The sequence below is a fragment of the Myotis lucifugus genome, unplaced genomic scaffold (assembly GCF_000147115.1).
Source record: "Myotis lucifugus unplaced genomic scaffold, Myoluc2.0 scaffold_512, whole genome shotgun sequence".
NCBI lineage: Eukaryota > Metazoa > Chordata > Mammalia > Chiroptera > Vespertilionidae > Myotis > Myotis lucifugus.
Genome location: NW_005871560.1, coordinates 363 through 25,541, shown reverse-complemented (window position 1 = coordinate 25,541; position 25,179 = coordinate 363). Strand labels below are relative to the sequence as shown.

Below are 25,179 nucleotides of genomic sequence, written 5' to 3'. Positions count from 1 at the left end.
CCGGACATAACCGGTCCTGATCGCTGGCCAGGCCTAGGGACCCCACCCATGCACGAATTCGTCCCCCGGGCCTCTAGTTCTATATCTATAAACGGCTAAGTTGACTCACGCACGTGCGATACATATAAAGCTCTGGATCTGGAGAGCATTATGCTAAGTGAAATAAGCCAGTCAATGAAGGAAAAATACCACATGATCTCACTCATTTATGGATAATAAAGACCATTATAAACTTATGAACAAAAATAGATACAGAGGCAGAGCTGCCTCGAACAAACTGTCCAACTACAGCGGGAAGGCCGGGGAGGGTTGGGGGGCGGGGGAGGTGGGTAAGAGATCAACCGAAGGACTTGTATGCATGCATATAAGCATAACCAATGGACATAAGACACTGGGGGGTAGGGGAGGTCAGGGGATTGTCAAGGGCGGGGGAAAAAAGGAGACATATGTAATACTCTTTGTAACACTTTAAGCAATAAAACAATAAAAAAAAACTATTAAATCAGATTGTGTAAGTGGAATGACAGGTTAGTGCCTACCAATCAGGCTTAAAGTCCATTGAGGTAATGCAAAATTCCCTACAATGAAATGAGCTATGCTGAATTACGCAGGGAGAAAATAGGGTACACATTCCCCACCTAATCAAAATTTCTGCATAATAAAAAAATTCTCTCCTCCCTACCACAATCCATTTAGCTGAAGTAGTATTGACATATAATCTAAGAACAATCTAATACAAGGGCCCACAGACTTTTTTGGAAGTTGCAGCCACACATCCTAATATTTCTAAACAAACATTCAGAGCAAAAACCAGATATCTGGCCATCCCCAAACTCAATAGAAATGTGTATTCTTGCAATTTACATTTTGAAAACTTAGAATGTATTTTCCTATAGAAATACTATTATAAATAGTTAGATTCTAAGGGCAACCCACAAATCTCTTCAACTCATAATAAACTCAACAGAATACTCATGACAAATTATTTAATAAGCACTCAGCAATGTTTCATGGGAAAATACTTTCAAAGTTCCAGTTTAATCCACCAGAAACATCTCTTCCCCAGTAATACAACCTAGACTCAATCTTCCTCGTCCTCTAAAAATGAGCTCCTCCAGCCATAGAGCTGGAAAGGGCGCTGTTGTAGGGCTTGGAGGAGAAAAGTTACACTCTACCTGCAGGACTTACCTCAGCTAGATGACTACTAAGGGAGCCATTTCTTGCCCATGGACCCCAAGTCCCTCTCCCTAGCACCCTTGAGTCAAGGCTTTCTTTCCTTCTAGCCCCAAGAAGTTCCCTGCACACTCTCCTGGGTGCATGTGTGCACGCACACACACACACACACACACACACATTCTGAAAGCAACATGAAGTAGAAAAACATGACTTTGAAGTTAGACAAACCTGGATTTATTTGTTTTTTTAATTTAAGTACTAGAGGCCTGATGCACGAAATTTGTGCAAGGGCTCAGCCCCTGCCGCCACAGCGGCTGCCTCTGCCTCAGCCTCTGCTGCTGTGGCTTCATCCGGAAGGTCATCCAGTCTAATTAGCATATTACGCCTTTATTATTATAGAGACTCGATGCACGAAATTCGTGCAAGAGTAGGCCTTCCTTCCCCCAGCTGCCGGGACCGGCTTCCCTCTGGCACCTGGGACCCGGACTTCCCTCGCAGTGCAGGCTTCCTCTGGAAGGACATCCTTTCTAATTAGCATATTACGCTTTTATTATTGTAGACTAGAGGCCCGGTGCACAAAAATATGTGCACTCGAGGGGGTCCCTCAGCCCGGCCTATGCCCTCTTGCAGTCTGGGACCCCTCAGAGGATGCCCACCTGCTGGCTTAGGCCCGCTCCCTGGGGGATCTGGCCCGAGCTGGCAGTCAGACATCCCTCTGGCAGCCCGGCAGCCCTCGGGGATGTCCACTTGCCAGCAGGGAGCAGACCTAAGCTACAGTCAGACATCCTTAGTGCTGCTGAGGCGGGAGAGGCTCCCCCCATCACCGCTGTGCTGGCAGCCATCAGCCTGTCTTGTGGCTGAGCAGAGCTCCCCCTGTGGGAGCACACTGACCACCAGAGGGCAGCTCCTGCATTGAGCATCTGCCCCCTGGTGGTCAGTGTGTGTCATAGTGACTAGTCATTCCCAGTCATTCTGCTGTTAGGGTCAATTTGCATATTACCCTTTTATTATATAGGATAGAGGCCTGGTGCATGGGTGGGGGCCGGCTGGTTTGCCCTGAAGGGTGTCCCGGATCAGGGTGGAGGTCCCGCTGGGGTGCCTAACCAGCCTGGGTGAGGGGCTGATGGCTGTTTGCAGGCAGGTCACACCCCCTTCAGGGTGGGGGTCCCCACTGGGGTGCCTAGCCAACCTGGGTGAGGGGCTGATGGGTGTTTGCAGCTGCTCACACGCCCTTCAGGGTGGGGGTCCCCACTGGTGTGCCTGGCCAGCCTGGGTGAGGTGCTTATGGCTGTTTGCAGGCTGGCCAAGCCCCCCCCAGTGGGGACCCTCACCCCATGGAGGTTTGGCCAGCCTGGGTGAGGGGCTGATGGCTGTTTTCAGGCTGGCCACACCCCCTTTAGGGTGGGGGGGTCCCCACTGGGGTGCCTGGCCAGTCTGGGTGAGGGGCTGAGGGCCGTTTTCAGGCTGGCCAAGCCTCCCGGTGACGGAAGCTCCCAGCCTCTCCTTTTTTTTTATTTTTTTATTCTGGGATTTATTTACCTTCTATAATTGAAACTTTGTAGCCTTGAGTGGAGCTAAGAGCCAGCCAGCACAGGCGGGAAGCTTGCTTCCTACATCGCCAGGGGCAACCCAAGCCTCCTGCTCGCTCCAGCTCCATGGCCAAGGCCGGCTGAAAGCAGGTATCTGGGGTTTATTTGTCTTCTATAATTGAAACTTTGTTGCCTTGAGTGGAGCTCAGAGCCGCCGTGGCAGGCGGGAAACTTGGCTTCCTCCATCACTGGGCAACCAAGCCTCCTGCTCGCTCCAGCTCCATTGCTGCCGGCCGCCATCTTGGTTGGGTTAATTTGCATATAGTCGCTCTGATTGGCTGGTGGGCGTGGCTTAAGGCATAGCAAAGGTACGGTCAATATGTATGTTTGTCTTTTGTTAGTGTAGACTAGAGGCCCGATGCACGAAATTCATGCAAGCGTAGGCCTTCCTTCCCCCAGCTGCCGGGACCGGCTTCCCTCTTGCACCTGGGACCTGGGCTTCCCTCGCAGTGCGGGCTTCCTCTGGAAGGACATCTGGTCTAATTAGCATATTACACTTTTATTATTATAGACTAGAGGCCTGATGCACGAAATTCATGCAAGGGCCTTGGCCTCGGCCACCGCCTGCTGCGGCAGGGGGCATCTGCCACCTCTGCCATGGCCCCCGCCCACTGCAGCTTTGTCCGAAAGGACGTCCAGTCTAATTAGTATATTACACTTTTATTATTATAGATAGTTGTTATACAATGTTATATTATTGGTTGTATTATAGTTTCAGGTATACCATACAGTGATTTGATATTTTTTTCATCTTACAATGTAATAATCCCACTATTTCTAGTAATCATCTGTCACCAAGCAAACTTGTAACAGTACTATTAACTACATTACCCCACCTTTTCATCCATCTCCTCACCTCTTCCCCTTTAACCCTTTGAGTGCCAACCAATATCCTAGGAACTATGCTAAAATTGCCAAGGCATTTTTGCTGATTTTACAGCAGTTTAGAAAAAAAAATATGAATCACAAGTAAATGAAGTTACATATTCAAAAACTTAAGGAAACCTTTACTACATTTGTTTTCATCTTTGACATATATTGTTTCCTGATTGTATTATAAAATACTAGTAGAAAAAAAAACTGCAGGAGCGCAATAGCACTCCCGGCACTTTTGGTGAAAGACAGGAGGAGCGTGATCACGCTCCCCGACACTCAAAGGGCTAGTGACCATCTCTTTGGTATCGGTCTACATGAATCAGACACAGCACAATAAATACCATATAGTCTCACTTATATGTGGAATCTAAAAATAAAAAAACAGAGGATTAAAAATGGCAGTGGAGTAAGTGGAAGCAACACTGATACTCTCCCAGGACAAAACTGGAAATACAACTGAAATGCAGAAAAACAACCCTGACAAATCAACTGAGGACTAGCTGGAGAGAACCCTGATAACCAAGGACAGAAAGTGGAGACCTCACCGAGACTGGTAGGAAGTGCGAAGACAGAAAGTGGTGGCTGGGCTCCCACAGACAGCAACTGAAGTTCCAGAGGGATATCTCAGCTATGGGGAGGTCCCACTGAGAACTCTAGGGTCTAATCCCCAGGCTGGGCGCCCCAGCAGAGAGCACCAGAACTGAGAAGGGTACCCACATAACATCTGGCTGTGAAAAGCAACTGGGCTGCTTTTCAGGGAGAGATGGCTGGAAATACAGGTGCCTTCTTAAAGGGCCAATACACAAAATCTCATGTCAGCCACTCACCTTGGGCTCCAGCAGAGAGAGGGCAGAGTGGACTGCAGCCGTGTGAGGAGAGTCCACGGTTGGGGGTTCTGGGTTTGCAGCACTGAGGGCAGCCACCACGGTTTCCTGTGCTGAGTCCTTCCCTCACGCTGTGGACATCTTTCGCCCGAGGATCTTTGCACTCCAGGTGGTTTCTGATTGGGGGAAAGGCAGTTGCCCCATGCTATTGGAAGACCTCTTCCCCACTCTGTGGTTGATAGACTGAGCACAATCAAGGCTGAGAGCACTCAGAGTGCAAGATGGAGGTGGATCTCTGGAGGTTTTGGGTGTTTGCCTGATCTCCTTCTGGGCCCTGGGCTAGGTAGGCAGACCCTGGTACACATCCTAGTCCTTTCCAAAGGCACCCAGACCCAGCAGAGGAGCCACAGGCTGTGTATTGCTGATAACTCCAAACAGGGTACTCAGGGCCAATCAGAAACAAAGTCTGACATTGTCCTGCACTAGACATTAGAAGTCCTAGCAGATCTACATACTACATAGACACAAACCCAAATAGGCAGCCAAAATGGGGAGATAAAAAATGAGCCCCAAATGAAAGAGCAAGCTAATTCTAAGAAGAAGAGATAAGTGAAATAGAGATAAGAAATTTATCTGATATAGAGTTCAGAATAATGGTGGCAAAGATGCTCAACAGCATGAGAAAAGACATAGTAACTATGTAACAAGAACAGTCAGAAATAAAGAATGACATAGCACTAATAAAGAACACAATGAAAGGAATACACAGCAGATTGGGAAAAGCTGAGGATCGAATCAGTGAATTAGAAGACAGAGTGGGGGGAAAAAATCAATCAAAAAACCAAAACCAGAAACAATTAAAAAATAGGACAGCTTAAGGGAACTATAGGACATGAAACAGAACAATATTCACCTAAGTGGAGTACCAGAAGGAGAAGAAAAGAGCAAGTGATAGAGAACATGTTTGTAGAAGTAATGGCATAAAACTTCCCTCACCTGGTGAAGGAAAAAGTCACACAAGTTCAGGAGACACAAAGAGTCCCATGCAAGAAGAACCCAAACATGCCCACACCCAGACACACCATAATTAAAATGCCAAAAGTTAAAGACAAAGAGAAAGTCTTAAAGGCAGCAAGAGAAACGCAATTTGTTATCTACAAAAAAACTCCCATAAGGCACTCAGCTGATTTCTCAACAGAAACTCTATAGGCCAGAAGGGAATGGCATGAAGTATTCAAGTAATGAAAAGCAAGGATCTGAAACCAAGATTACTATACCCAGCAAGGCTATCATTCAAAATAGATGGTGAAAAAAAGAGCTTCCCTGACAAAAAAGGCTAAAGGAGTACATCACCACCAAGCCAGCATTACAAGAAATGCTACAGGACTGCTGTAATGAGAAGAAAAGAGAAAGAGAGAGAAACATAGGCATACAGAATTAAAACAGCAATAAATAAGTACCTTTCAATAATAACCTTAAATGTAAATGGAATAAATGCTCCAATCAAAAGATACAGGGTAGCTGAATGGATAAAGAAAACATGATCCAATTATATGCTGTCTACAAGAGACATACCTGAAAACAAAAGACTCACAGGATGAGAGTTAAAGGATGGAAAATAATTTTCCAATCAAATGGGAATGAAAAAAAAAAAAAGCTGGGGTAGCAATACTCATATCTGACAAAATAGACTCCAAAATGAAGGCCATCACAAGTGAACACTAAGGTCACTACATAATACTAAAGGGATTGACCCAACAAGAGGATATAACCCTGGTAAACATATATGTACCCAAAATAGGAGCACCTAAATATATAAAACAACTTCTGAAGGACTTTAAGGGGACATCCTATATAATAAAAGGGTAACATGCAAATTGACCCTAATGGTGGAACGACCGGTTGCTATGACACGCACTGACCACGAGGGGGCAGACACTCAATGCAGGAGCTGTCCCCTGGTGGTCAGTGCGCTTCCACAGAGGGAGCGCCGCTCAGCCAGAAGCCAGCTCATAGCTGGCCAGCACAGCGGCAGTGGCGGGAGCCTCTCCCGCTTCCGCAGCAGCACTAAGGATGTCCAACTAATGGTTTAGGCCCGCTCCCCAGGGAAGAGGGACTAAGCCTGCAGGTGAACATCGCCCAAGGGGTCCCGGACTGCAAGGGGGCGCAGGCTGGGCTGAGGGATCCCCCCCCTCCCGAGTACACGAATTTTCATGCACCAGGCCTCTAGTAATCATAGACTTCACTGGATACATCCCCCCCCAGATAAAAAAATCAACAGTGAAACAGTGACTCTAAGTGACACACTGGATCAGCTAGATTTAATTGACATTTATAGAACACTAGTGACCCAGTGCACAGATTCGTGCACATTGAAAGGAAATTAATTAGTTGGTGGCCAGTGGGGCGGGACTGGGCAAGACGGGCCGGACACGCCCTGGAGCCAACCTCCCGCAGTCCCTCCCCGGTGTCTGTAGAATAAGCGGGGTTCTGGCAGGTGGGGTTCCTTGGCCTGGTCTGCAGGGATCAAGCCAAAACCAGCTCTCCAACATTCCCCGAGGGGTCCTGGAGTGCAAGAGGGCACTCTGCAAAGTTGCTGTCGTACAGGGTGCGGAACGCAAATGCAAGTGTGCAGTAAACCAGATTTGGGGCCTACAGTGCCCCAGCAACAACATAACCCACAGCTGAAGGTTTTGGGGTGCGGTACCCGACAACCATCACTGCCAAGTCACTGCAGCTCGCAGCTCCTGTATTGAGCGTCTGCCCCCTGTTAGTCAGTGCGCATCATAATGACCAGTTGGACGGTCAGACACTTAGCATATTAGCCTTTTATATATATAGATTTCACCTCAAAGAGGCAGAATATACATTCTTCTCAAGGGCACATGGGTCATTCTCAAAGACAGACCACAAGTTAGGACAAGTCCCTATAAGTTCAAGAAGACTGAAATTATTTCAAGAATCTTGTCATATCACAGTGGAATAAAATTAGATATCAAATACAGTAAAAACATCCAAAATCATTTAAACACATGAAGGCTAAACAGCATGTTATTAAACAAACAATGAATTGGTTACCAACCAGATCAAGAAAGAAATCAAAAACTTCCTGGAAACAAATGAAAACAAACACACAACAACCGAAAATCTCTGTGATACAGCAAAAGCAGTCGTGAGTAGAAAGTTCATTGCACTACAGGCCTACCTAAAAAACAAAACAAAACAAACAAACACACCACAAAAATTAATAATAAACTATTTAACCCTACAACTTATAGAACTAGAAAGAGAACAACAAGAAAAGTCCGGAGTAAGTATAAGGGAGGAAATAATAAAGATTAGAGCATAAATAAATGACATATAGACCAAAAAAAATACAAAAGACAAATGAAGCCAAGAGCTGGTTCTTTGAAAAGATAAACAAGATTGATGAACCATTAGCCAGACTCATCAAGAAACAAAGAGAGAGGACCCAAATAAGTAAAATCAGAAATGAAAGTGGCAAAGTAACAACTGACACCAGAGCAACACAAAGAATTGTAAGAAAATACTATGAACAACGATATGCCAACAAGCTGACAATGTGGATGAAATGGACAAATTCCTAGAAAAAATACAACCTCCAAAAACAGAATCAGAAGAATCAGAAAACCAGAATAGGCCAATAACAATGGATAAAACTGAAGCAGTAATTTAAACATTCCCAGCAAACTAAAGTCCTAGTCCAGATGACTTCACAGGGGAGTCTTACCAAACATTCAAAGAATTAACACCTATACTCCTCAAACTATTCCAAAAATTCCAAGAGGAACCAACACTCTGAAGTTCTTTCTATGAGGCCAACATTATCCTAATCCCATAACCAAATAAAGACACTATAAAGAAGGAGAATTGCAGGCCAATATCCTAGACCAATAGTCGGCAAACTGCAGCTCGAGAGCCACATGCGACTCTTTGGCCCCTTGAGTGTGGCTCTTCCACAAAATACCACGTGCGGGCACGCACGTACAGTGCGATTGAAACTTTGTGGCCCATGCGCAGAAGTCAGTATTTTGTGGAAGAGCCACATTCAAGGGGCCAAAGAGCTGCATGTGGCTCTCGAGCCGCAGTTTGCCGACCACTGTTCTAGATGAACATGGATGCTAAAACCCTCAACAAAATATTAGCAATTTGGATCCAGCAATATATTAAAAAGATCATGACCAAGTGGGATTTATTCCAGGGATGCAAGGTTGGTACAATATTCACAACTCAATAAACATGATACATCACATAACAAACTGAAAGACAAAAATCACATGATCATATCAATAGACACAGAAAACACATTTGACGAAATCTAACACCCATTGTTGATAAAAACTCTCAGCAAAGTGGGAATAGAGGGACCATATCTCAACATAATAAAGGCCATGTATGACAAACCTACAGTGAACATCATACTCAATGGACAAAAACTAAAACCATTTCTCCTAAGAACAGGAACAAGATAGGGATGTCTGCTTTCACTACTCTCATTCAAAATAGTACTGGAAGTCGTAGCCACAGGGATCAGACAAGAAGAAATAAAAGGCATCCAAATTGGAAAGGAGGAGATAAAACTGTCATTATTCACAGATGACATGATATTATACACAGAAAACCCTAAAGATTCCATCAAAAAATACCAGATTTAATAAATGAATTTGGCAATGTAGCAAGATACAAAATTAACACCCAGAAATCAATAAAATTTTTACACAACAATAATGAATTCTCAAAAAGAGAAACTAAACAATTATTTTCATTTACCACTGCAACAACAAAAAAATTAAGATTCTTAGCAATAACCTTACCAAGGAGTTGTAAAAGACTTACACTCGGAAGACTTATACAGGATGTTGAAAAAAGATAGAGAAGATATAAACAAGTGGAAGAATAGACAGTGTTCATGGATTTGTAGAATTAACATCATTAAAAGGTCCATACTACCCAAAGCAATCTACACATTCAATGCAATCCCTATTAAAATACCAACAGCATATTTCACAGATATAGAACAAATACTCCAAAAATTTATATGGAACCAAAAAAGACCTTGAATAGCTACAGCAATCTTGAGAAAGAAGAACAAAGTTGGAGGAATCACAATACCAGATATTAAATTATATTTCAAAGCCACTGTAATTAAAACAGCCTGGTACTGGCACAAGAACAGGCATATAGATCAATGAAACAGAACAGAGAACCCAGAAATTGACCTAAGACATTACACTCAACTCATATTTAACAAAGGAGGCAAGAATATACAATGGAGTCAAAACAGTCTCTTCAATAAATGGTGCTGGGAAAATTGTAGAGATACATGCAAAAAAATGAAACTATACCACCACCTTAAACCATATACAAGAATAAACTCAAAATGGATAAAAGACTTTAATATAAGACATGAAACCATAAATATCCTGGAAGAAACCACAGGCATCAACATCTCAGACATCTCTCAAGGATACATCTCCTAGGGCAGTGATGGCGAACCTATGACACTCATTTTTTTGGTTGATTTTTCTTTGTTAAATGGCATTTAAATATATAAAATAAATATCAAAAACACAAATCTTTGTTTTACTATGGTTGCAAATATCAAAAAATTTCTCTATGTGACACGGCACCAGAGTTAAGTTAGGGTTTTTCAAAATGCTGACGCCGAGCTCAAAAGGTTCGCCATCACTGTCCTAGGGCAAAGGAAACTAAGGAGAAAATAAACAAATGGAACTACATCAAAATAAAAAGCTTCTGCACAGCAAAAGAAACCATCAACAAAATATAAAAGGAGCCTACTACATGGGAGAACATATTTGCCAATGATCCACCTGGTAAAGGATTAATATCCAAAATACATAAGGAACTCACACAACTTAACAAAAGGAAGACAAACAATCCAATTAAAAATAGGCAAAGGAACTAAATAGACACTTCTCCAAAGCAGACAAACAGATAGCCAAGAGACATATGAAAAAATGCTCAAACTCACTGATCACCAGAGAGATGCAAATTAAAATGACACTGAGGTATCACCTCACACCTGTCAGAATGGCTATCGTCAACAAATCAACAAATGAGGAGTGCTGTCGAGGATGGGAATGCAGACTGGTGCAGCCATTTTAGAAAACAGTATGGAGTTTCCTCAAAAAATTAATTACTGAAATGCCATTTGACCCAGTGATTTCACTTCTAGGAATATTTCCTAAGAAACCCGAAACACCAATCATAAAGAACGTATGTACCCCTATGTTCACAGCAGCACAATTTACAATAGCTAAGATCTGAGGTCAGCCCAAGTATCCATCCGTAGATGAGTGGATAAAAAAGCTGTGGTACATGTACACCATGGAATACTATGCAGCAGTAAAAAAGAAGGATCTCTTACCCTTTGAGTCAGCATGGAGAGTATTATGCTAATCGAAATAAGCCAGTCAGATAAAGACAAGTATCACATGATCTCACTCATATGTGAAATCTAATAAACAAAATAAAGCGGTGAACAAAATAGATCCAGAGACATGGAAGCATGGCACAGACTGTGGAATCTCAGAGGGAAGGCAGGGGAGGGGGGAGGAAGAGATCAACCAAAGAACTTATATGCAAATAAGCATAACCCATGGGCACAGACAATAGGGTGGTGGAGGCCTGGGGCGGGACCGGGGGGCAGGCTAGAAGGGGTCAAAGGGGGATAAAAGGGAGCATATGTAATACTTTCAAAAACAAGGATTTAAGGAAATAAATAAAATAAATACGAATATAAAAAAAACAGAACCGATAAACCTCAATTTAAAACCAGCTCCAGACTGATTGTATAGCATCTCTGAACCTCGCAGCTTTCTTACTGTTAAAATGAGTCTAGTGACTCCATCATGGGGCTGGGTGTTAGTTTCCTCTTCCTGCTATAAGAAGTTACCATAAACTTAGTGGCTTAACACAAAACACATCTTTTTTTAATAGTTCTGAAGATCAGAAGTCCAAAATCTAGTTCCTTCCAAAAGGGTCCAGAGGAGAATCTGCTATCTGCCTTTCCCATGCTAGACAGGCTGTGCTCATCCTTGGCTCATCGCCCCTCATGTCTTTCCTCCCTCAGCTTCCATCACCACATGGCCTTCTCTTTTTTCACGTTGACTCTCTTACCTCTCTCTTATAGGAACCATGCGATTACACTGGGTCCACCAGGATCCCCACCTGAAGACCTTAACTTAAATCTGCAAAGTCCTTTTACCATGTAAGGCAGCGGTTCTCAACCTGTGGGTCGAGACCCCTTTGGCGGTCAAACGACCCTTTCACAGGGGTCGCCTAAGACTATCCTGCATATGAGATATTTACATTACGATTCATAACAGTAGCAACATTAGTTATGAAGTAGCAACGAAAATAATTTTATGGTTGGGTCACAACATGAGGAACTGTATTTAAAGGGCTAGAAGGTTGAGAACCACTGATGTAAGGTAACATGCTATGTATCTACATGTTCCTAAGTTTAGCATATGGACCTTTATTTGGGGGCTGTCGTTCTGTCCAGCACAGGCTATTGTGAGGATTCAATGAAATCAAGTATAGGGCTTGATACATTCAATAATGCCAGTTTCTTTTCTCCCGTCTCCCTATTCCACTAGTTACTGCTGACTTCCTACTGAGAATATATCCCTCTCCCCTTCAGTTTCCTGACTTGCTAGTAGCAATAGAAAAGGAAAAAAAAAAATTGGGATTAATATGTCCCACTTAATTATTTTATCTGGACCAAATATAAATCATAAGTAATGTATAATCTGTGAGACTTTGTAGATAACTCCACATTTCAGAGGATAAATGGATCGAAGTAACCACAGGCATTTTAAAACACTGCCTGCACTGAGAATAAACTCAGATTCCACAGCTCAAAGCTCTGTACAATAGCCCTAACCGGTTTGGCTCAGTGGATAGAGCATTGGCCTGCGGACTGAATCAAGGTCCCAGGTTCGATTCCGCTCAAGGGCATGTACCTTGGTTGCGGGCACATCCCCAGTAGGGAGTGTGCAGGAGGCAGCTTGTCGATGTTTCTCTCTCATCGATGTTTCTAACTCTATCCTTCTTCCTTCCTCTCTGTAAAAAATCAATAAAATATATTTAAAAAGAAAAAAAAAAGCTCTGTACAATCAAGCCCCTATCTTGCTCTTCAACCTTACTACCTAACCTTCCCCTTCTGCTCAAATACACTAAGCCACACCCAGACTTATTTCCATTTCTGGAACTCAGCCTTTGCACTTCTCATCATTCAGGATTCGGTGTAAATGTCACTTCCTCAAAGGGGCCTCCTCTGGACACCCTGGTCCAAGTATTTAGCCCCCTACGGTTTCTCACATCCCCCCACCCATTTGTTCACTTGTCATTTTCTAAAACTATCTTGCTTATTTGGTGTTTACATGATCACAGTCTATCTCCCCAAAGAATATTCCACGGGGCAGAGGTCTAATCTATCTTCTTCCTCGCCCCAGCAGTGTGCCTGAAGTAGTGCATGAGGGTCTTCTCTGGGCTACACTCTGTTCTGGGTGCTGAAGATCTAGAAATAAAAACACAGACAAGGTCTCTGCTCTCATGAGGATGGCTGATGGTTAAGAAAGCAATCATCCTTCCTTCCTTTCTCCTCTTCCCCCTTGCTCCACACTCAGGAGCTCCACACACACCTATGCAACTGATGCCCAAAAGAACTTGAATGTCCACAGCAGTGCCAGCCTTGTCGGATGCAAGATCAAATGCAGTGACCCTGTTCAAATTAGATCCTCAAGAAAAATTGGAACAAACTAAACATAGAATTAGCTTGAGGTAGAGAAATCTAAGGCATCAATCAACCAGAGGGAAGGAAGAAAAAGAGGATGAGAAATGTTAAACTACAGCAAGACAAAGGTGATTAAAAAAAAAAAGCATTGCTATGGCTGCTGTTATTAAAAGTATTTAAAGATGGGCATTGCTAAGAAAAGGTCGTGCAGGATATGTCAGGCTAGACTATTCAGAGAAAAAATGAAGAACTGTGTGCACATCTGACCAGTGGATCTCCTGAAACAATGGCCTCAGGTCCCTGGTGCAGCTGAGGGAAGGAAAGGGTGGCAAGAGTCCTAAGCTCCTGGCAGCAGCAGTCCTGGGCGATGACCAGGGTGGCGCCGAGATGCCAGGGCTGTTGCTACTGGCGTGCAATGACCAGAAGCTGTGTGGAGCCTGACTTTAGGCAGCCAAGGCAGGTTTCCCAAGGCTGGCAGCAGTTTTAAAAAGGAAAGAGAGAGGGGATATATGTGGGGACAGAAGGAAGGAAGGCAGAAAGAATTTGTTTCAGCAAAAATAATTTTATTTTCATCATATCAGTATAAAATACAAAAGTTCACAAGCAAATCCTGTGTAAATGGCTGGAGAGAAAAAAAAAAAAACATGAAAGAGCATACTACCCACCATAAAAAGTTAAATTTGTCGATTAGCAGGATACCTATTATTGGAATTATGTATGATTTACTTTCTTTGCTATATTATATTTTTATAATGACTACACATGGCTTTTATCATCAGAGGAAATAAAACTATTTTTCATTTAAGGGAAGAAAAGAAACTAAAAATACTAGTAAAATATGAGTCATTAACAAAACTTTACAGGTTTTTCTCATCCAAAGGCAGAGTTAGAGAAACTCTAAACTTAAGAGAAAACACTATTTGAGAAAATGGTGATGGTTGTTAAATACGTCATTTTAAATTCAAACAGATGCTCTTAATGCTCTTATTTATGCAGCCATCACTTCTTTCGCTTACGTGAGTCACAGAGAAAGGCTCATATGGTTAATCTTACATGATCACTCAGCTTTTAACCACATAGTATAAATGTCACAAACAGAGCACCCATAAATGCAAAAGAACTCTGCAAGTAATACCAATTATATAAGACTAGAGGCCCGGTGCACAGAATTTGTGCATGGGGCGGGGGGTGTCCCTGCACCCTCTCCAATCTGGGACCCCCTCAGGGGATGTCCGACTGCGGGTTTAGGCCCCATCCCTGTGAACCCTGTGGGATGGGGCCTAAACCAGCAGTCAGACATCCCTCTCACAATCCGGGACTGCTGGCTTCTAACCGCTCGCCTGCCTGCTTGCCTGCCTGCCTGATTGTCCCTAACTGCTTCTGCATGCCAGCCCAATCGCCCCCAACTGCCCTCCACTGCTGGCCTGATCTTGCCCCCAACTGACCTCCCCTGATGGTGCAATGGCCCCCCAACTGCCCTACCCTGCCAGCCTGATCTTGCCAACTGCCCTCACCTGCAGGCCTGGTCACCCCCAACTGCCCACCCCTGCTGGCCTGGTTGCACCTGACTACCCTGCCCTGCAGGCCTGGTTGCCCCTAACTGCCCTGCCCTGCAGGCCTGGTTGCCCCCAACTGCCCTCCCCTGCAGGCCATCTTGTGATGATGTGGGGGCGGCCATCTCGTGGCGGCCATTATGTGATGATGTGGCGGTGGCCATCTTTTGACGACGTGGGGGCGGCCATCTAGTGACAACGTCACACGACACCACCTAGCCTTTTATTATATAGGATTTTTGTAGCACTATCTCATAAAACACATCTACCTGAATACCTCTAAGAGGGCAGCCTTTAATACTTGGTATCTTGGTTCACATCATTTTCTAAAGTGCTGATATTTCCTCATTGTCATGAAGGAAAGCAAAGTCTTCTAAGTTAATCCATGTAAGAAAACATGTTATTCTTTAAAGATTGCCTATGTCTATTGGTGCATCCACTGGTAAAATGTGCGGCTCTAACAGCAATGATGCCATGATGGAACAGCAACGTGGCCCCGGCAGGCACCAGAGCCCCGCACGGTCCAGTCCCAGTCAGCTGTGACCCACAGCCCCTGGAGCTCCAGGGTGAGCTTCAGGATTCAACTCTTTGAAGAGTTCAGAAAAGTACTACAGTACACATACATGCCATATTTTACTTAAACCCTCCAGGAAGTCTGGGTCAGCACCCCATATTCAAATTCATTACTGTTTCTACAGCAAAATTTTGAATCTGAACACTAAGTGGGGGAAAAAAAACTATTGAAAGACTAAAATCCATTCAGATCAGGTTTTGCCACTAAGCTAAATTTAAAAAAACTTTTTGTTTCAGAACTTTTTGTGATTCCAGTATTACACACGTGGAGTTATACACCTTTACGAGTAGTGGTATTACTATTTATATCACCCCTTAGAGTTTTGCCATATGTACAGCTTCTTCTCCCCCTACATTGAGGAAAATATGCATTCAAACTGTTTAGAATACCAATGTTCATTCCATTAAAATCTGAGGAACAGTTTAATGATTTTAGACAATCAAGCTAAATGCTCAGGAACAATAAACATTAAAGTCAATGTTCATTTCTGCGGGGAAATATAGGGAAGCAACCAGGAAGGGACACACAAGGGCTTCAACTATGCTGGTAATGTTTTACTTTTAAGTTGGGTGATGGGTACCTAGAGATTTGGTACATTAGTTAAGACATTCAGAAGGATATAAAGAGTATTTCACAATAACCCTTTTCTTAAATCAACCAAAATTACTTATTTAGTGAACATTTTAATAGATGCGAGAACTTTGGACTTAATGGGGACTTGCTGCGGCTCACACTGGCATTTCTGCATCTTCGCAGCCTCCTGGCACATCCCTTCCAAAGGTCTTCCCTCAACAGCAGCAGCAACTAAGAAACCAGGTTCCCTGGCTTCAAAAAACACTTTCAGTCCGAACGTACGATCTGCACTTAGCCTGCATGGCTTCTGTGTTCACTCACCGGTAGCTTTAGGCAGGCAAGCCCCAGACAGACTGACAATGAGCTCTCAGCCAAACAGCTGAGGTCTGTCCATTCACTCTATTTTCTGCTGTAGTAAAAACTAACTCCATTCTTACTACCTCAAGATGATCAGGGAATGTAATTAGGGAAAGAATACAGAGAGATCATAATTCAGCAGAAAAGTGTCACAGGTTTTTTAAGGAAAAAGTTCATCAACATTGTTTGCTCCTAAGTAAATCCCAATTTTGTTCCCTTAAGAAATCTTGAAAGCATTTTATATTTTTTCAAGGGCAGAGGTCTTTCCAGCATCTTATAATTGTTCTCAAAGAGTTTACACAATGTAGCATCTCCTTAAACTTCCTAGAAATAAATTACATGGCATTATACCTTATAAAGAGGTGAACAAAGTTATCTCTGCTTTAGAAAGAGGAAATGAAACTTTCTTGTACTCAAGTAAGTGACCTCGCATCCCAAATTAAAACACAGATAGAAGTGGGACTACAGTACAGGTCATTTACCTTTCCTTGGTAAACTCAAATATGTCTTACTATAATAAACCACATTCCAACAGGTTTAGCATTCTCTACTCAGACATGAATGAAATAAAACAAAGAAACTATTCATTGATGTTTCTTTCATTTTAAAAAAGTTAAGATCCTGCCCTAGCTGGTTTGGCTCAGTGGATAGAGCGTCGGCCTGCAGATTGAGGAGTCCTAAGTTCGATTCTGGTCAAGGGCATGTACCTTGGTTGTGGGCACATCCCCAGTAGGGGGTGTGCAGGAGGCAGCTGATCGATGTTTCTCATTGATGTTTCTAACTCTCTATCCCTCTCCCTTCCTCTTTGTAAAAAATCAATAAAATATATATTTTTTAAAAAAGTTAAGATCCTAAGTGAGTGGTTCATTAGCACTTTCATCACACAGCATTCTAGGAATACATTTTCGATAAAACCATTATTACAAAGTAATCCCAAAATCTCTCCTCTCCATTTCATTCATTTCAATATTCCTAGATACCCTAAAATGAAGCCAAATTTCCTACATTATTTGAGGAAGAGAAAGTGATGCCATTCCTGTTTAGCCTAATCTATAATAATAAAAGCATAATATGCTAATTAGACCGGACAGCCTAACAACCTTCCGGATGTCATTCCAGACGTCTTTCTGGACGAAGACACAGTGGCGGGGGCTGAGGCAGAGGCGGTTAGGGGCGATCAGGCAGGTAGGCGAGCAGTTAGGGGCGATCAGGCAGGCAGGCAGGCAAGTGGTTACGAGCAATCAGACAGGCAGAGTGGTTAGGAGTGATGAGGCAGGCAGGCGAGCAGTTAGGGGTGATGAGGCAGGCAGGCAGAGGTGGTTAGGGGTGATGAGGCAGGCAGGCAGAGGTGGTTAGGGGTGATCAGGCAGGCAGAGTGGTTGGGGAAATCAGGCAGGCAGGTGAGTGGTTGGGGAAATCAGGAGAGTGGTTAGGGGTGATCAGGCAGGCAGGCAGAGTGGTTGGGGCAATCAGGCAGACAGGCGAGTGGTTAGGGGCAATCAGGCAGGCAGGCAAGTGGTTAGGAGCCAGCGGTCCCGGATTGCGAGAGGGTGCAGGCCAGGCTGAGGGACCCTCCTCACCCCCCCCCCCCCCGTGTATGAATTTCGTGCACCGGGCCTCTAGTTGACATATAATGGGGTTTTAACAAGAGATTACATTCAATCCCCATCAAGAGTAAAGAGACAAAAGTGCCTACTGTACACCAAAAACTAAACAATCTGATCCAACAAAAAAAACTCACTCTCACCAGGAACATCCTATATAATAAACCCTAATATGCAAATTGACCGAATCGCAGAACAACCAGTGGCTATGACGCACACTGACCACCAGGAGGCAGACGCTCAATGCAGGAGCTGCCCACCTGGTGGTCAGTGCACTCTCACAAGCCGGGCTCAGCCAGAAGCCGGGCTCACAGCTGGCGAGCACAGCGGCAGTGGCGAAAGCCTCTCCCGCCTCCTGCAGACAGGCGATAAGAAGCGAGGGGTCCCAGACTGCAAGAGGGCACAGGCTGGGCTGAGGGATCACCCTCCCCCGCCGCAGTGCACAATTTTCATGCACCAGGCCTTTAGTTTATCTGTAAAACGGAAGAGGTATCAGGCCATAAGCACGACTTTCATATAAAACACAAAGCTTTCCAAAAGTATAAGGAGATGGGGTTCCACTTTGTGTTTTAAAACCTAATGTCTAGAACTGTGAACCAAGTGCAGAACAAAGAGTTGGAGAGCATCATCTACCTGGACGCGCAGAGCATGGGCAGAGTAGCCGTGCAGTGGACAGGCAGGATCACCTATCGTGTGTGCAGACAGGAGCTGAGCTTTGTGCTCTAAACAGGTCACCTTCTATAACATTCACAAACAAACTCCCAGGATGAGCAGAACTGAGACTATAATATCTACGTGGTAAAACCTAGATGCCCAGGTCTTCTGGGAAGACAGCATACCTGTAACCGCTGAAATACTCCTGATCGCAGGCCTCCAAATCCATAGTGGCCCTGCGGGTGCAGAGCACCTTCTGACACCTCTTCATAGGGGGACTGTTCAATTTCCCAATCAAAGTCTTCATCATCATCTTCTACTCCTTCCTCAGAAACCTCAGAAGCACCTAAATATGTTAAAAATTAACTTTTTAAAATACTGAATTTCCTAGGTACAACTCAGGGAAGAAAAAAATGGAGAAAAAATGACTGCCTGTGCTGCACCAAAACACAGTAAAAGAGTATTCATATACTAGATAGCCAAAAAAATTGATCTAACCCACAACCCACCCATGATAGGATGTATAAACAATCTATACTAATAAAAGGGTAATATGCTAATTAGGGCGGATGTCCATCCAGACAAAGCCACAGCAGCTGCGAGGCCCCAGGGCTCAGGCAGCCATGGGCTCATGCAGCCGTGAGCCCCGGCGGCTGCGAGGCTCAGGGCTCAGGCAGCCATGGGCTCAGGCAGCCGTGAGGCCCAGAGGCTGCAAGGCCCAGGGCTAAGGCAGCCATGGGCTCAGGCAGCCATGAGTCCCGGAGGCTGCGAGGCCTGGGGCTCAGGCATTCATGAGCCCGGTGGCTGCGAGGCCCGGGGCTCTGGCCTCACAGCTGCTGAGGCCAGCAGTGGCAGCAGCAGCAGGGTGATAGGGACAGTGCTTCCCCTGATCAGCCCAGTTTCCTCCTGCAGAGGGAGGCCAGACTGCGGCTTAGGCCCGCTCCCGGACCATGAGAGGGGGCAGGCCGGGCTGAAGGACCCCCCTCCAGTGCACAAATTTTCTTGCACCGGACCTCTAGTAAATACAATACAAGCAAACAGACCTCAGCCATATATGCATAAATCTCACAAAAATGTTAAGTGATGGCAGCCAGTCAAAAATGAACACATACTGTGTGAAATTATATTTATATATAGTTCAAAAACAGGCAAAACTGAGGACAGTGGGTACCTTGGAGAGGAGGAGGGAGAAATAACTGGGAGGAGACCCAGGTAGGACTCCAGGGTACTGGAAATGTTCCATTTCTAGTCTTAGGTGGTATTAACGTCATGGAACTCACTGAACTGTACACTTCTAATTTTAGCTCAAGTGCCAATATTTTGCCAAAGACAGAGATGCTATTTCAATTTATTAAAAAATATGACTGACCTACTGGTTCAATGGAGTTCTTTATGTCTTTAAATTATATGTTGCCAAATGAGCTATTTTCACATAACCTCCTTATTTTGTCACCTAAAGTATTTTCTCCAATCTCCTATTTGCTATATCCCTTTTCCCCTGAAAACATACAACATTCCAAATATTCTTTTCTTTCTTTCTTGCCTTTTTTTTTTTTTTTTTTTTTTCCCCAATTGCAATAAACATACCTATTTCCTCCACAAGTGGTTTTGCAGTCCTGGATTTTCTTGGTGCCAGAAGCGTAGTTAACATGTTCAGCCCCTCAAAATGCTGACCAGGAGTTTCTTTGGGCAACTGAATGGTAAAAATTCCTTAAACATAAATTTGTTTAATGGTTAACAAGATTAAAATATTCAAAGACATCACAAATATATCTATGTAATATATGTGTTTACATATAATTCTATTTTATAGAGCTCCAAAATTATGGCCTTACATAAATTTAGTGACTAAAAATCAATGAGGAAAGTTCCAACAGGGTTTTTCAGAACCACTAATTCAGCTGTCACCACTACAAGAAATTAATTTGTTAAAGCTGCAGAATGCTTTAGTCTTATTGCAATATCACCCTAACTATTAATAATATTAAAAGTCCAAGTCAAAAAGTCCAAAACTCAATAGCCTGAGAAGGTAATAGCAGCTACTTATAAAATTTATTTCTGGACTAGGGAGGCAAAAAATCAGGATACATTATCCTATAGAGCAGTGGTTCTCAACCTTCCTAATGCCGCAACCCTTTAATACAGTTCCTCATGTTGTGGTGACCCCCAATTTCATTGTTACAAATTGAACATAATTAAAGTATAGTGATTAATCACAAAACAATATGTAATTATATATGTGTTTTCCGATGGTCTTAGGCGACCCCTGTAAAAGGGTCATTCGACCCCCAAAGGGGTCGTGACCCACAGGTTGAAAACCACTGCTATAGAGAATAGCAGCAATTTCAAAATTACACAAAAAGCAGTTAGGCTTAATAAAATCCTAGAGCTACATTCCTAAAGTCAGTCTAAGGCAGATATAAATTATACCTATGTACTTCTTTTCTTTCCTTGACTGGGTTTATCAAACTTCATCTATCTAGGCTCAGCTATGAACTCATCACATTATTTACTACTCTTATATTTTAAAACATTTTACTCTTTCAGTATACTAAACCTCATCCAAATATATTAAATACAACTTAACCCAAAATATTTCCACATATAGCAACGTTCCTAAAGTTCTGTGTCCTTTAAAAATGTAGTACAACTTATATGCAATTAAAAGCAGATTTAAACCTAGGAAGGCAGTTTCATTATACTTCGTTGTCACATTAATTACATTAAACTATTGGATAGAACTTTCTCACTTAACGCTGTCATCCCATCTTTCCTCCCTCTCCATAGTTCATGAAGGCCAATAGATAAATACTCACTGGGTAAATTACATAAGAGCACACAGTGTATTCTTATTCCTATCCAGTAACAAACTACAGGGGCTTATATAAAGAGAAAAAATAGTTTCATAGCTAGCTGAAGTGAACGACTTATCATTCACAAGAAGAAAATTCTGTCAGCCTTTAAATGCCACCTATGAACAGCTTCTTTCTCATCTACATATAATTAAATTTTAAGTTTGAAATTGTATAAGAAAGATTTGATTCACAGCTAAAATCATCTATGTTGTCTATTGTCTCACACAAGCAGAGTGTTAAGTTTATGGTGAAGAATACTGTGAAATACTTTCAAAGACTAAAAAAATTGTCATTTTTAAGAAATCCATGAATAATAGCACTGGACACTGAAAAACTTTAGTGATAGGGACAGACTGCACTTGCAATACACCTAAAAGGTTCTCACAGTATCTATACTAATAAAAGAATAATATGCTAATTAGACCAGGAGACCTTCTGGGAGACCTTCCGGACGTCTTTCCAGACAAAGCCATAATGGCGAGGCTGAGTCAGAGGCGGTTAAGGGCGATCAGGCCGACGGGGCAGGGCAGTTGGGGGCCATCAGGCCGGCAGGGGGGCACAGTTGGGGGCAAGCAGGCCGGCAGGGGGGTACAGTTGGGGGCGAGCAGGCCGGCAGGCGGGGGCAGTTGGGGGTGAGCAGGCCGGCAGGGGGGCACAGTTGGGGGCGAGCAGGCCGGCAGGGGGGGCAGTTGGGGGCGATCAGACCAGCAGGGGGGGCAGTTGAAGGCGATCAGGCCAGCCAGGTGCTGGCAGTTAGGGGGGATCAGGCCAGAAAGGGGGGAAGCTGGGGGTGAGCAGGCCAGCAGTCAGAGTGGTTAGGGGTGATCAGGCAGGCAGGCAAGCGGTTAGGAGCCAGCGGTCCCGGATTGCGAGAGGGATGTCCAACTGCCGGTTTAGGCCCGATCCCCGAGGGGTCCCAGATTGGAGAGGGTGAAGGCCGGGCTGAGGGACAAACCCCCCTCCCCCCCGCAAGAATTTCGTGCACCAGGCCACTAGTCTATAATAATAAAAGCATAATATGCAAATCGACCAAATGGCCAAACAGCGGAACCACCATGCAGATGACCTTCTAGATGACCTTCCCGACGAAGCCAGGGCTGCGAGGGCCTACTCTTGCACTTATTTCATGCATCAGGCCTCTAGTCTTGAAAGATTTTTACATAGTTACTTTAACATGAAGAATCCAAAGAACAAAACTAACAAAATTTCCAAAGTAAATACCTTTATCTGCATCATAGGACCCTTTTTCACTTCCATTTTCTACAATTCTCCCAGGAAGAGTTAATCTGCAAATTTAATATAACATCTCATGAAGCCCTTAGATTACAAATTATAAATGACCAGTATACATTGAAAACTATCAACCATTTAAAAAGGAAATCCCTCAACATTTCTTTAACATTTTACAAAGTAAATAACCGACTTCTTTCCTAGCTAAGATAAAAAAAAATTAGAGATGACTCCTCTCTGTCTGAATACCCACTATTCATCAATAAAATAGATACTTAAAGAGGAAAGCCACAATAAATATAGTTATAACCACTGTTACAGTACTTCCACCTCAGAGCCCAAACCCATGTTTCAGGTCCCCACGCTGTAAGTGCAAGCCAGGGGTACCCCACACCCTGCTCCATCCCTGGTCCCAGTATAGAGCTGTCTCCCTGGCACACGTCCTACCCCGGCCCAGGTCAGAGCTGCTGGTGCAAACTGGTGTGCCCAGCCACAGGTCACAGGACCACACTGCAACTGTGCTGCCAAAGAGACCTAGGGCACCATCCTGCCTTGGTGCTGGGGCCACAGAGTGAATTGCATGCCAGAGGGCTCTGGGCCCTCTCACAGAGTCCCACACCAGAGGAACTGTGTACTCGCGCCCGCCAACCTCGAGAATCTGAAGAGGACAACTGAGGTACAAGACTGTGGGAGAAGGAGATACAACTCAGAGCAGAGACAATAAAGGTGTGAAACTCAAGACAGACCCAGCCCCCAGGCTAGCTAGTCCCGCTAGGGGAAGCATGTCAAACTTGTGGCTCATGGGCCACATGCAGCCCACAATGAATATTTTTGTGGCCCAGCCAATATAACGGTATGTAAGAAACATTTTAATAAAAATTCCATATCTTAATTCTTACAATGTCCTGTTATACCTAATTATTAATAATGAACTACAACATTTACTAATGACTAATTACTATAATCATGTTGCATTCATTTCCCTTACATGCAGGCACACCATTTCTCTCCACTAATACTAGCAGTGAATATTTTAGCAACCAACCGCCATGTAATTAGTCTCGGACTGACTTGTTTGGTGTACGCAACAGGAAATATTTTGCTTTCAGAGAACAAAAAAAATAGGTTTATTTACATTACGCTTATTAATTTGTGCAGTTATTCGGTGTCTGCTAAGTTAATGTTCAAGAAAAAATATTAATTTTTATTAAAATGTTCTATTATTTCATGTTAACGATGACTCATTTATTTCAGCTCTTTGTATTCAGCATGTCTATCAAAATAAACCTATGTTTCTATGAAAATTGAAGCTTTTGTGTTTTTTGCGGCCCAAACAAACTTAAACCTTATTTGGTCCATGTTAGCCTTTGAGTTTGATGTGCTTGTGCTAGGGATTTCAACCCCTCAGACCCTAAACAGGGAGCCCAGGACCAAAAAGAGACCGCAAAAATGGGGAGACAAAGAAAAAAACCCCAAAAGACAGGATAGTAGGAATCGTCAGAAAAGGAATTAAATGAAATGGAGGTAAACAATATGTCAGAGAAAGAATTCAGCGTAATGGTCATAAAGTTTCTAAACTGTCTGGATGAGAAAATCAACAACATATGAAGAATCAAGTCAAAATGAAGAATGATATCTATACTAATATAAGAGTAATATGCAAATTGATCAGGATGCCCTCATGCAACGACCGAACAGCAGGCTGCGTGGGGCAACCAGGCCAGCAGGAGGGACAGGGAGGGGCGACCAGGCTGGCAGGATGGGGCAATTAGGGGTGACCAGGCCAGTGGGGGGGGCAGTTAGGGGTGATCAGGCTGGCAGGGGGGCAGTTAGAGGCGACCAGGCAGGAAGGCAGGGCAGTTACAGGCGATCAGGCTGACAGGCAGAGGCAGTTAGGGGCAATCAGGCAGGCAGGCAGAGACTGTTAGGGGCAATCAGGCAGGCAGGCGAGTGGTTAGGAGCCAGCAGTCCCGGATTGTGAGAGGGATGTCCGACTGCCAGTTTAGGCCCGATGCTGGGGATTGAGCCTAAACCGGCAGTCAGACATCCCCCCAGGGGTCCCAGATTGGAGAGGGTGCAGGCTGGGCTGAGGGGACCCCCTACCTCGTGCACGAATTTCGTGCACTGGGCCTCTAGTAGCTACAATAAAGAACACAATGGAAGGTTTCAACAGTAGACTAGAAGAAGCTGTGGACCAAATCAGCGAGTTAGAAGACAGGGTAAGAAATAACACGCAATCTGAACACCAACTGGAGAAAGAAATTCTAAAGCAAGAGGACAGCTTAAGGGAGTTTTGGGACAATATGAAAAGAAGCAACATTCATATAATAGGGTTGCCAGAAGGACAAGAAGAGGAGCAAGGATTATAAAAACTATTTGAGGAAATAATGACAGAAAACTTCCCTGATTTGGGGAAGAAAAGTCACACAAGCACAAGAGTCCCAAACAAGATGAACCCAAAAAGACCCAAAACACTATGCGTCATAATTACAATGGCAAACATTAGCGACAAAGAGAGAATCTTAAGGGGTG

At 43.8% G+C, this 25,179-nt stretch overlaps 1 protein-coding gene across 1 annotated transcript in view; it reads right to left on the bottom strand.

Moving 5' to 3' along the window:
* Positions 1–22,711, bottom strand: part of LOC102436209 (protein SHQ1 homolog) — a gene marked incomplete at its 5' end in the record, with an annotated part of 84,320 nt that extends 61,609 nt beyond the window's left edge. The window contains 3 exons of the mRNA XM_006103838.2: positions 18,748–18,908; positions 20,150–20,272; positions 22,639–22,711. Of these exons, the coding sequence (XP_006103900.2) occupies positions 18,748–18,908; positions 20,150–20,272; positions 22,639–22,711 (357 nt within the window). The remainder of the gene's footprint in view (positions 1–18,747; positions 18,909–20,149; positions 20,273–22,638) is intronic.
* Positions 22,712–25,179: the final 2,468 nt, after the last annotated feature.